Below are 13,983 nucleotides of genomic sequence, written 5' to 3'. Positions count from 1 at the left end.
GCGACGCCCTGCTGCAACTCCCGGACCATCAGATGACGTCCTATGACCACATGAAGGCCGCCCTCCTCACTCGATACGGACTCACGCCCGAGATGTACCGCCAGCGGTTCCGCGACTGCAAACGAATCCCGGGTACAACTTGGGTGGAGTACGTGAACTTTTTCAGCAGAGCATTCGAGGAGTGGATCAAGGGCAGCCACGTAACCACCTACGAGCAACTCTTTAACCTCATTGTGTGGGAACACCTCTCCAACAATTGCTTTGTCGAGCTCAGGCAGCACCTCCTCGACAGTAAACTGACTGAACCTCGGCAACTCGCCGCCGAAGCTGACCGATGGGAAAGCACTCGAGTTGCCCGAAGCAGGCCCAGTGAGCCAAACAGAACCAACCAAGGTCCCCATCGCCCCCGAGGAGGAGGAGGCCAGGGTCGGGGCAGAGACGCCGTCCCGGCGGCTCCCGCCAGCAACACCCCGCCCCCGGCCGGAAGGGGAAACCCCCCGATGCGTCCAGGGTTCCGAGCCAACGTTACTTGCCACTGGTGCCAGCGGACCGGCCACTATGCCAACGACCCTAACTGCCCGAAGAACCAGAGTCCTATACCCCGCCAGGTCGCTGCCGCCGCCCTGGGAGAGGAGCAAGCCCCCGAAGATTATGAAGAGTACGAACAGGAACAGCCCGAGTGGGAACCCGCCGCCATGTCCCTGATTTGCCTAGGGGAAAGAGACATGATCCCGCGGGCTCCCCTACCCGCCAAAACGAGAAAATACAGCCAGTGGGTGAACATAAATGGGCGCAAGGCCGGAGCCCTGCGGGACACCGGGGCCAGTGTGACGGCAGTCCGCTGTCATCTGGTAACCCCAGAGCAGATCTTGCCAAACGTTCTTTGCCCCGTCCGATCAGCTGACAATTCAGAGAGCCTGTGTCGGATGGCCTGCGTCCCCTTCGAGTGGGGAGGAGTGTCCGGTATGCTGAAGGTGACTGTCCGCGATGATGCCCCAGTGGACTGCCTCCTGGGAAACGACCTCGAAAGTTCCCCCTGGGCAGCAGTTGAAAGAAAAGAGCACCTGGGGATGTTGGGCCTCCCTGACTGGGCCTGCGTAACGACCCGGTCCATGACCGCCCGCGCCATCCCCAGTCCCGAAGAACCCGAATAGCCAGCACCTCCTCCCCCGATCGTCCCGGAGGGAGACGCCCTCAGTACCAATCCAGAGCAAAACCAAGAAGGGCCCGCTCAGCTCCAGGACCTTCCAAAACTGGCCCAGTGGCGTCAAGAGGGTGGACCCATCCAGGAACAATTCCGGCAAGAACAGAAGACCTGTCCCTCCCTCGAGGGACTCCGACAGCAAGCCCTCGCCCAGAGCGCAGGGGACACCGCAGGGGCACACTGGATCTATTGGGACAATGACCTACTCTACAGCGAGCAAAGAATTGCCGAGTTGTGGGCCAGCCGGGTGCTGGTGGTGCCCCTCCGCTTCAGGGACTTCCTGTTGAACTTAGCGCACGATGTCCCCCTTGCTGGACACCTGGGACAAGACAAAACATACAACCGCCTGGTAACACACTTTTACTGGCCAAGAATGCGAAATGATGTCTCTAACCACTGCCGGGCCTGCCCCACCTGCCAGGCCAGCGGGAAGAGCGGCCGAAAAATCAAAGCACCTTTGCAGCCATTTCCCGTCGTCACCACCCCGTTCGAACGGGTGGGAATAGACATTGTGGGGCCCCTGGACCCCGAACAGCACTGGGGCACCGGTTCATCCTGGTCCTGGTGGACCACGCCACCCGCTATCCCGAGGCCATTCCTCTGCGGACCGTGACAGCACCCGTGGTAGGCCGAGCCTTAATGGGGATCTTCTCTCGAGTGGGCTTCCCCCGGGAAGTCGTCAGCGACAGGGGCACGAACTTTATCTCCAAGTACATGAAATCTCTCTGGCAGCAGTGCGGGGTTACCTACCGGTTCACAACCCCCTATCACCCGCAAGGAAACGGACTGGTCGAGCGGTTTAACCGCACTCTCAAGGGAATGATCATGGTCCTGGAAGAACCCCTACGTCGCCAATGGGACGTGCTGCTCCCGTGCCTCCTCTTCGCCTACCGAGAGGTTCCCCAGAAATCCCTCGGCTTTAGCCCCTTCGAGCTCCTGTACGGACACCCTGTCCGGGGCCCCCTCAGCCTGGTCAAGGAAGGATGGGAGATGGCCCCCCAGAAGACCCCTCCGGACGTGTATAAGTATCTCCTGACCCTCCGCAACCAGACCCGGCGATTCAGGGAACTCGCCAAAGCCAATCTTTAGGCCAGTCAGGAGGACATGAAGAAATGGTACGATCAACATGCCTCCTTCATTGAGTTCGAGCCCGGTCAGCAAGTATGGGTGATGTCTCCAGTCGAACCTTGTGCCTTGCAGGACAAATGGACAGGACCCTTCAAGGTGATTGAGCGCAAGGGCCCTGTCACCTACCTAATAGACATGGAGTCCCCCCGGAACCCCCTCCGGGTCCTCCACGCCAACAGACTCAAACCCCACTTCGTACGCTCGGAGCTCAGCCTACTGATGGCAACAGATAGTGGGACGGAAGAAGACTCCGAGCCCCTCCCTGACCTACTGAGGACCCGTGAAAAAGATGGCTCAGTGGAAGGGGTCCAACTCTCCGATGCCTTGTCCCCGGAACAACACCAAGACTGTCGGGCTCTCCTGCGGCAATTTGCGAACCTGTTTTCCCTCACCCCAGGGGTCACCCCCTGGTGCCTCCACGACGTGGACACTGGGGATAGTCCCCCTATTCGACACAGGGCGTACCGAGTGCCGGATCGGGTGCGCACCTGCATCCAGGACGAAGTCTCTAAAATGCTGGCACTAGGAGTGATCGAGCCATCCGACAGCCCCTGGGCCAGCCCGGTCGTACTGGTCCCCAAGGCTGCCGCCCCGGGCGCCACCCCCGAGCTCCGATTCTGTGTAGACTATCGGGGCCTGAACGCTGTCACCCGAACCGACGCTCACCCCATCCCCCGGGCAGATGAACTGGTTGACCGTATGGGGGCTGCCCGCTACCTGAGCATCTTCGATCTGACAGCAGGCTACTGGCAGATCGGCCTCACCCCCAGAGCCCAAGAACGATCCGCCTTCTCTACCCCGGATGGCCACTACCATTTCAAAGTGATGCCATTCGGTATGAAAAACGCTCCAGCTACTTTCCAACGACTCGTGAACCAGGTATTGGCGGGCCTCGAAGAATTCAGCGCCGCCTACCTGGACGATATCGCTGTATACAGTCGTCACTGGGCAGACCACCTTCACCACCTCCGAGAAGTCCTGCACGCCCTCCAGCAGGCCGGCCTCAGTATCAAGGCCAGCAAATGCCAGATTGGCCAGGGGTCCGTGACCTACCTCGGACACCAAGTGGGGAGCGGTCTGGTGGCCCCCCTTCAGCTCAAGATCGCTGCCATCCAGTCCTGGCAGCCACCTGTCACCCAAACCGAGGTCCGAGCCTTCCTGGGGCTCACCGGATACTACCGGCGGTTTGTGAAGGACTATGGCAGCATTGTGGGGCCCCTCACAGAACTCACCTCCAAGAAGAACCCCAAAACCGTCAACTGGACTCCGGACTGTCAAGCGGCCTTCGAGAAGTTGAAGGCCGCCATGTGCACCGCCCCCGTGCTCCAGGCCCCCGACTACAGCCGGGAATTCATCGTCCAGACGGACGCCTCAGATCATGGCATTGGGGCAGTACTCTCTCAACTCAACGCCGAGGGAGTCGATCAACCAGTGGCCTTCATCAGCCGACGCCTGCTGGCCCGAGAGCAGTGCTGGAGCACCATCGAGCGGGAGGCCTTCGCAGTAGTATGGGCCCTCAAGAAACTCCGGCCCTACCTCTTCGGTACCCATTTCAGGGTACAAACAGACCATAGACCCCTGCAATGGCTGATGCAGCTGCGGGGGGAGAACCCAAAACTGTTGCGATGGTCCATCTCCCTGCAGGGGATGGACTTCACTGTGGAGCATCGCCCAGGCCAGGACCACGCCAACGCAGACGGCCTGTCACGCTTCTTCCGCCTCGGCGAGCAGAGTACCCAGGAAGATGGGTGACTCTCCCTGCCTTCAGCTGGGGGGGACGCATGTTGGACAGGCCTCGTGAAGGGGCCACCCCCTCCCCGCATAATAAGACCCGAACACCGGCTCTCCCGGTGTCACCAGAAGAACCACTCCGGCAACCCACAGAAGCAACCCGCAACCCGTCCCCAACGGGACGCCTGCCCCCGAACACCACGACATCGGCCGGCCCGGGCCACCCTCAGCAGCATTGCCCCGGCCCAGCCGCCATCTTGGACACTGCACCACGAGGCCGCGTGGCCTCAGCTCGACCCCAACCCTGGGCCTGGCCAGGCCCCGACATCGAGGCACCACCATCCACCCAGGAGGTGAACGGACCACTTGGCAGGTCAATGGGAGAGAGGAGTGTCGATGGCTCTCCCCCGCCAGGTGCCGATCGCCCCCAGCCTCCCCGGGCGCTGGCTCCACCCCCCTGCTGGGTGTCTGGACTTCCTCATCCCGGACCTCCCGACCTCCAAGAGCGAGGGTCCGGACATCAAAGGAGGCCAGACCTATAACTGGGGCAGCTCCAGAGCAGGAAGGCAGTCGTATCCTGGAGTCGAGAGACACCTAGAAGAACTCATCCTTGACGGACTGCTGGCGCTGCCGCAGCCCTACCTTGTAAATCATCGTCCTGCCTGCTGGCGCTGCCGCGGCCCTCTGCAACCTACATCTTCGTCGGGACCTGCTGGCGCTGCCGCGGCCCTCTGCAACCTACATCTTCGTCGGGACCTGCTGGCGCTGCCGCGGCCCTCTGCAACCTACATCTTCGTCGGGACCTGCTGGCGCTGCCGCGGCCCTCTGCAACCTACATCCTCGTCGGGACCTGCTGGCGCTGCCGCGGCCCTCTGCAACCTACATCTTCGTCGGGACCTGCTGGCGCTGCCGCGGCCCATCCTTGTGTGAACCACCGCCTTTGCCGGCTGGCGCTGCCGCGGCCCTTCTCAAGTGAGACTTATCATCCTAGCCTGCTGGCGCTGCCGCGGCCCGACCCTCCAGGACTCCGAGCTCGAGGATTGTGAGCTATCCTTCTTACCACCTCAGTACCAGACTGGTACCAAGACTGTCCCGCTACCCTTTTCTCCATAGAGACTAGAATTGAGAGGACCCTCGTGTCCCGATCTCACTGTATCGCTGATATCCTTGCTTCAAGAATCGTATATAAAGAGTGTTGACCTCATCCTTGTGTGGTGTCCATCTGTGGGGGGGAAGTTACTTGTCTGTACGATCGCTGGAGACGGCCCTCACCGGAAGCCTCTCCTCTTGTCCTCGGCTGACCCTCCAGGTCCCCGTCTAACATTAACAAACAGCTACAAATGCAGCAGGGGAGAGTGTGAGGACCGAGAGAGGTAGTTCGGTTCATGGAACGAAATCTTAAGCTACCGTCACACAGTTTTCCAGCCAAGCAACAATAGCATTATATTTTAGTAATAATTGGGCGCGTTTTTATTGTTTTTATAACTGAACCATCACGTATTTTTAAGTGCACATTGTGTAAACCGATTTAGTGCCATATCCCATGCAGAGTTGCCGGGTAGCCTTTACTAGTCTCAGGGAACCATCCATACTGAGCTTGGCTCAACAGCGAGGGTACCTCGGCAAGCTGAGCCACTAAGCGATCCCACTCTGTGTGGATTTTCTTAAATTCTGCGAGATAGCTTCAATGTTATGAATGTGATGTTACCCAGAGAGGTTTGTGTGCCCTTCAGTAGGGGTTCATGTTTATTAAGCCATCTTTGGAGGTAAGCGGCTGCCTGAAACCTGGCAGATGCTCACCACACTTTCAGCTGCCGTAGTGGTGGCTGTGAACACACAGAGCTCACCAATGGGCTATGGCGGTGGTGATCTCTAGATATACTGGACGATACGTCTGAGTGGCAGATGTAATGTCCTTTACCACCCTTACGGGTGACGGACCGCCCCCCAATCTTTAGTTTAGGCCATTAGACTGTAGCCATTAGGCAACCACTAGCATTCTACTCTGACAGATGAAAACATTTGATAAGAAAGTCAATGAGAAAGAGATAGGTGTTTTTTTTTTTTTTTTTGATACCTGACCTGTATTAAAAACAAATATTTCCAGACAAAGTGCCAATTTAAATATTTGCTTATCGATATAAATATTTGCTACCTAATCCTACTGTTCTCCCATTAACAAAGATATATTTGTCCGGTTTTAAAATGATCTATTTGCTGAACCAACCTTGACAACGTTCTTTTGAATGGAACCGACCTTTAAGCTGAAACATGAGCAATGCGATGGCAGGATGTGAAACCTTAACCTTTAGACTGAACTGTTTAGACCGTAACTGTTAGGCCATAACCAGCCTTTCTTTTTTGGTATGCTGGTTGGAATGCAACCACCTCAGTGGTTGTCAACCACCAGCCTTCAAATTATTAACAAGCTCGATCCATTACAGTTACAGTGACAGACAACCTACTTTTGTCCGAAATAACAGGTGGAGGTGGGTGGTCATCCTACTTGGATGTTCAGAAGTTGTATTTTTGCAAAAAAGCTTGTTTTGCTTTGTTAAAAAACACATTCTGTCTGTAGAAGTGAGGGATTTTTGTATTCTGTTCCCTGCAAGGTAGAAGTACCAATGAGCCAGGGTTAAATATAGAGCTTTCATGTTTCGGTGACTTTTAAAAATCAGAATGGTGCTTAAACAAAGGACCATGGAAAATCCTGGCAGACTGATTGGGGACTGTTATTATCTAAATAAACTGTTATGCTTGGAGAATAAATATATAGAGAGAAGTACACCTGCCTGAAACTAGGCTCCGAATGCATGCAATCTGAATTTCATAGGAATCATGTCATATCTGTGAATAAAATCGCCTGTGAAATACGGGTTTTAAAAGACTGCATTTTGTGCAAATGTGTAATAAATGTGTATGTGTATATATTTTCCCCAGGCATTGTCATGGCATTTTGTACATAAGAGTATACCGTTAAGTGTGGATCTGCAAGATGTCCTTGATTGCTGCTGCCTCACTTTACAACAGCCTCATCTTTGGAATTTGTTGGCCTCGGCTGGGTATATAACACAAGCCTGTTCCTTAATTGCTTGCATCCGATTTATCATTGAAGCAGGTGAGTGTTCTATACTATTCATGGTATTTTGTCAAATACATAGTAATTCTTCTTTGGAAAAGTCCGGCATTAGGTAACACCGAAGGACAGTGGAAGCAATATTTAGGTGTTCAGCTATTTATAAGAAGCAAACAGGACTGGCTGGACACATTTCCTGTTGATTCGATAATGTCTTGTGTCCTTTCGTGAAAAAAGATCATGCTAATGCATCTGTGATTACCCTAATGGTATTTCAAGGTTAGCAGCTTGGTTATTTGGCAATCAGCCCTTTTTAGGTTTTGCCTGGGGCACGGAGCTTTAGCTCCGCCCCCAGGAGAAATCTGTAGTTTTCAGTAAGGACACTTGAATACGCCCCTCTGTTCCATTGGCTAGCTCCATAAATGGAGGCTAGCCATTGGAACAGAGATCTGTCCGTCAAGGCCAGACCAGATTCGGTGGCGTTCCCGAGATTTTTTCCATGGGCGTGGTTATCTTATGTGGGATCGACTTTGTTGCACGTCATTCTGGCTAAACACGCCCCCGAATCGCCTCGCCTTCCTGCTTCCTGCTAATCCATTAACACTAGTGCTGTCCGTTAACGCGGACCAGCTTTTGTGGCCTAAAAACTCCTGGCTGTGAGCGCCCCTGCCGTGAGGTAACCCTGCTGTGTTACACCGCCGCGGCCCGGGGCCTGAGACTGCCCTAGAAATTGCCGCCCGCATCTCCAGAGCCACAGAGACGAAACCGAAGGGGCAGCTAGCTGATTGGTGGCTGGCACGCAAGAGCCGTGCTCTGATAGGCTGCTGGCACGAGGGAGCCGCGATCCGATTGGTCAAGGAGCTCTGACGTCATCGGGGGCTCGCCTCAGGGCTGCGCTGGGATTGGCCCATCACTCGCAGAGGCCATGTGAAGCCGCCGTGATCCCTGAAGCACCGAGGGATTGCCTGATGTATCCAAATTGTAACCTAAAACGAACTACCAAGGCCATTTATGTCCATCAACTTGCCCAATTCAAGACTGCCCTCAAGTGAGTAAGTGCCCGGCACACTATCGTTATGGATACCGGGAAATATTTAGTAAAACCAAATGAGAGAGTTCCCAGAGATGTCGTTACCCGTACATTCCCTGTGGGCTCAGCCCCAACAAACTTTTTCGCCTTATTTTTTGCAAATGACTGCAAGGGCTACCGTATATCGTGCACTGCGCTATTATCCCACAACCTATCCAACCTCTAGAAGTTTGCATGTGGATTGGTGGCTGGCATGCAGGAGCCGTGCTCTGATAGGCTGCTGGCACGAGGGAGCCGCGCTCCGATTGGTCAAGGAGCTCTGACGTCATCGGGGGCTCGCCTCAGGGCCGCGCTGGGATTGGCCCATCGCTCGCAGAGGCCATGTGAAGCCACCGTGATCCCTGAAGCACCGAGGGTTCGCCTGATGTATCCAAATTGTAACCTAAAACGAACTACCAAGGCCATTTATGTCCATCAACTTGCCCAATTCAAGACTGCCCTCAAGTGAGCAAGTGCGCGGCACACTATCGTTATGGATACCGGGAAATATTTAGTAAAACCAAATGAGAGAGTTCCCAGAGATGTCGTTACCCGTACATTCCCTGTGGGCTCAGCCCCAACAAACTGTTTCGCCTTATTTTTTGCAAATAACTGCAAGGGCTACCGTATATCGTGCACTGCACTATTATCCCGCAACCTATCCAACCTCTAGAAGTTTGCATGTAGTTAATTTAAATAAAAGTGATCCACTGTTAGTAGCTTCTTCCTGACATTGCTGTTTTTGACTGTCTTATAAGCTGAAATGCAGTGGTGTAACTCCCCTCCAATTCCTGGATCTGTTGTGACACTGCTTATTATTACTGCAAACCCAAAGAATTCCAGGCATGTGCATTCGCCAACACTTTCCAACTACAACCATCTGCTGTTTACGAGGCTCTGCTCCTGCGCCGGTGACAGATCTGATGCGATCCGGCCTGCCAAAAGTGGGCATGGCGGAGGGGACAACAAAAAGAGAGAAGACCCCACAAGTTCCAGGGAACAGGGTGCTAAAGACAACAGGTATCAAGAGGATCCCTGGAAAGCACAATTCATTCACTCCTTCATACTAGAAGTAATCACTGGTCATAAACTATTTTATACCGTTCACAGACTTTTTTATTAAAAAAACACAAATAGATAAAACACAATACATTACATAGTAAATTTTGTCATTAAAAACAAGGAGAATAACATTTCATACAGTAAATAAAAAACGAAATTGCAAACTAGTTAATCACTATATGCTAATAAATCAACACAAGGAGTGGCACATTTGCAGATGTCAACAAATCCTAACTACCTTAATCCCGACTAGATCTAAGGAAAATAATACCACTTATGTGTATCCAAAATGAAACGAAACGGAACCCCCAAGAGTCAAAAACAACCGTTTCCGGTCCTGATTGTAAGATTCATGAAGCCCTTATGATGTTTTTGGAACAAATCTCGTTTTTTACTTTTGATCTTTTACCAGAGATTTACTGGGCTTGAATTCTATAAACAAGAAAAAATGCGTCGACGCGTTTCGGTGTCACTGCCTTTGGATATCGGCACACCTTCCTCAGGACAAAATTCGAAGTCCCTTGGGGTTACAATCATGTGTCCTTCCTGTATGTAAGAAAAGGATTGGTTCAATGCATTTTTAAGGGCATTTCTATATTAGAGAAAAGAGCATGCCTATTTCTATGATGTTGTAGTTACTACATACATTGTACCATATATCTTAATTAAAATGCAAGGTATATACATTTTCACCTGATATTCCGTTTGTTTATACATAAAACACTGGGATCCTAAAGGCCAGCCCTCGTGTCCCTAATGCCTCATTCTTCTCCCCCTCCGTTATAACCTAGTTAATGACCAGTTTGGTATGAATACACTCAGACACTCATGCAAACCATTCATTCCTATTATTACTGACCTTCAAGAAGGTCTATTTCTTTATAGATCATAAAGGCATCAGATCCGCGTTGGACTAAGTCCTTGATAAATGTCTCTGGAATGTACGTGGTCTGGAAAAGTAAAGTATTATTGTTTGCAAAGCTTTTAAATATAGGGCTAAGGCGTAAAAAGGCCTGCAGATGCAAGCTCTCTATAGACACAAAACAGCTAGGTGTATACGAGATATTCTACTGTGTTACTGTGAAAGGAAGATTTCTTTGCCTTGGCTTCTAATCAAATTCAAGTATGGTTACACATCTTCTGGATACTAGATTTTCACCTTACGTATGTAGGACCCTGTAGAGGGTGATATCAACAATTTTGTGGCAATTAAGGTTAAGGTTTTATATGGCTCCTTTCATTAAAACTATATATCCCTCTGTTCAGGCTTAGTGGTAGCTAAATTCATACCTTTGGACATGGGAGATAGCCTCTTCCCTGTTCAAGTATGGTTACACATCCTCTGGATACTGGATTATCACCTTCTGTAAGTAGGACCCTGTGTAGGGTGATATCAATAAGTTTGTGGCGATTAGGGCCAAGGTTTTGTATAGCTCCTTTAATCTAAGCTTTATGTCTATAACCTCTTTTTTAATTTACCTTCTATATAGATAAAGCATTACTCATAACAAGTAATTCACCGCCATCCAAAGGTGTTGGGACAACGGAATAAAGGAGAAGAATACCACGGGGAAGAGGCTATCTCCCACATTCACAGGTATGATTTCAGCCACCTCCGAGCTTTAATAGAGGGACATATAGCTTAGATTAAAGGAGCTATACAAAACCTTGGCCCTAATCGCCACAAACTTATTGATATCACCCTACACAGGGTCCTACTTACAGAAGGTGATAATCCAGTATCCAGAGGATGTGTAACCATACTTGAACAGGGAAGAGGCTATCTCCCATGTCCAAAGGTATGAATTTAGCTACCACTAAGCCTGAACAGAGGGCTATATAGTTTTAATGAAAGGAGCCATATAAAACCTTAACCTTAATTGCCACAAAATTGTTGATATCACCCTCTACAGGGTCCTACATACGTAAGGTGAAAATCTAGTATCCAGAAGATGTGTAACCATACTTGAATTTGATTAGAAGCCAAGGCAAAGAAATCTTCCTTTCACGGTAACACAGTAGAATATCTCGTATACACCTAGCTGCTTTGTGTCTATAGAGAGCTTGCATCTGCAGGCCTTTTTACGCCTTAGCCCTATATTTAAAAGCTTTGCAAACAATAATACTTTACTTTTCCAGACCACGTACATTCCAGAGACATTTATCAAGGACTTAGTCCAACGCGGATCTGATGCCTTTCTGATCTATAAAGAAATAGACCTTCTTGAAGGTCAGTAATAATAGGAATGAATGGTTTGCATGAGTGTCTGAGTGTATTCATACCAAACTGGTCATTAACTAGGTTATAACGGAGGGGGAGAAGAATGAGGCATTAGGGACACGAGGGCTAGCCTTTAGGATCCCAGTGTTTTATGTATAAACAAACGGAATATCAGGTGAAAATGTATATACCTTGCATTTTAATTAAGATATATGGTACAATGTATGTAGTAACTACAACATCATAGAAATAGGCATGCTCTTTTCTCTAATATAGAAATGCCCTTAAAAATGCATTGAACCAATCCTTTTCTTACATACAGGAAGGTCACATGATTGTAACCCCAAGGGACTTCGAATTTTGTCCTGAGGAAGGTGTGCCGATATCCAAAGGCAGTGACACCGAAACGCGGCGACGCATTTTTTCTTGTTTATAGAATTCAAGCCCAGTAAATCTCTGGTAAAAGATCAAAAGTAAAAAACGAGATTTGTTCCAAAAACATCATACGGGCTTCATGAATCTTACAATAAGGACTGGAAACTGTTGTTTTTGACTCTTGGGGGTTCCGTTTAGTTTCATTTTGGATACACATAAGTGGTATTATTTTCCTTAGATCTAGTCGGGATTAAGGTAGTTAGGATTTGTTGACATCTGCAAATGTGCCACTCCTTGTGTTGATTTATTAGCATATAGTGATTAACTAGTTTGCAATTTCGTTTTTTATTTACTGTATGAAATGTTATTCTCCTTGTTTTTAATGACAAAATTTACTATGTAATGTATTGTGTTTTATCTATTTATGTGTTTTTTTAATAAAAAAGTCTGTGAACGGTATAAAATAGTTTATGACCAGTGATTACTTCTAGTATGAAGGAGTGAATGAATTGTGCTTTCCAGGGATCCTCTTGATACCCATGGCGGAGGGGAGCCACAGTGTCATGCAGCATGGCACATGCTCAGCGTCCCAGGTCTGCCCACCCTCACCAGCTCATGCCACTCTGTGCCACAGCTTCGCGAAGTCACACATTTCTCCTGTTCGTTATATATCCATTTACACAAAACGGTGTTTTTTCCACACCTCGGTAACAATATAGAAGCAACAGCAGATGAGCGGGCCCAGCTGCTGGAGGACAGTCACACATTTCACATTTTAACACAAGTTCCCTATTCCAAAGAGACTTCTTAGTAAAGCAATGTTAAGGGGGGTTTCCAAAAGATTACAGTTTCCGCCCTGTGAAATGTTGTACTGTTTAAAATCTCACATTTGGGACTTTAAAATTAGCAGCTGCTTTGGGTGGCTGTCACCGACATGACTGTGAAACCAAAATCAATTGACAGTGTGGAGGGGTGTGCCAAAGGCCTTTTGGATATGCCCTACGTCCAAAAATCCGGAAGGGCAAGAATGGGCAGCTCATGTCCATTCCAACAGTAACACCATGTTGGCACCCCTGGGCATGCTGTCTATACGTAATAAATATCAGTGTGTTAACAGTATTATTCAATGGAAGAAACCAATATTAGAATACTCAGACTGCAATAAATGTTCACACAACAGCCCATAAAGGGGTACCTGGTATCTGATACCATGAAGCAAGTTGGCGACCCGAGAAGGTGTGTAATCAAAAATAAATGACAAGAGATTAAATCCAAAGTGATTTACGGGTTCATAAACCAGATAAAAGATACAGGTTTGCAAGTTTTCACAAAGTACCTGCAGCTGTGATAGTCTTTCTTATGGTGAGCAAGAAGGGAGATATGTTTATTCGGCATGTAAATAGACCTAGGACATTAAGGTATACAAACAATTCAGAAATTATGTGACAACCAAACAATTTTTTTCTCATTTCGAAGCCACTTTTTCTCTTCTCTCAATTTATCCTACAGAAGGATGCGTAATCCTGCTTTAGTCCTGTACAAAGGGTAGCTGTTCATCTCTGCTATAGTCTTTCTTTCCTTCCTATAGCTTTTTAACATACTTGTAGGATGTGTCTCTGTTAAGGAGTTGCTTTGTCATCATCACAAAGAAGTGGAAAGTCATGCCTTCTTTGATGATGCCATATGCATCAGCATCCCACATAGGGTCTTGTGCCCAAACTCTGTTGGATTGTTGTATCGCAGCAGATTAGTCCAATAGAAAATACAGCTCATACTCTATTTCCGCCACCATGTAAAATCACAAGAGTCGAGGCAAACGCTTCCACCGTCAAAGAATGACAAAGGATGATGGAGCACAACGCCAATAGTCACCGGTATAGCCTTGTTGATAAACTCATCCTGTTGACATAAATAGATTCAAACACACAAAAGGTGATGGGAGGAATGCTTGGAAATAGTTCAACCACAGACAATCGCTCTGGGTAGCATTCCAAACCATCATTTTTCGACCACTGGGCTACTGCAGCCGGATAACCACCCTATGCGCATCAGCACTGACACTACCCCTCATGAAACACTTAGTTCTATAACAGCAGCACTGGGCCATGTCTGGTCAG

General features: G+C 49.4%; 1 protein-coding gene across 2 annotated transcripts in view; it reads left to right on the top strand.

Moving 5' to 3' along the window:
- The window catches only part of HTT (huntingtin), a 2,178,328-nt gene that overhangs the window by 1,598,364 nt on the left and 565,981 nt on the right, over positions 1–13,983 (top strand). For both annotated transcript variants that reach the window (XM_086964158.1, XM_086964157.1), the window contains one exon: positions 7,004–7,181. In XM_086964158.1, coding sequence (XP_086820284.1) covers positions 7,004–7,181 — 178 coding nt within the window. The remainder of the gene's footprint in view (positions 1–7,003; positions 7,182–13,983) is intronic.

This window comes from Lissotriton vulgaris, chromosome 3_2 (genome assembly GCF_964263255.1).
Source record: "Lissotriton vulgaris chromosome 3_2, aLisVul1.2, whole genome shotgun sequence".
NCBI classification, from domain to species: domain Eukaryota; kingdom Metazoa; phylum Chordata; class Amphibia; order Caudata; family Salamandridae; genus Lissotriton; species Lissotriton vulgaris.
This window is presented reverse-complemented; position numbering and strand designations above follow the sequence as displayed.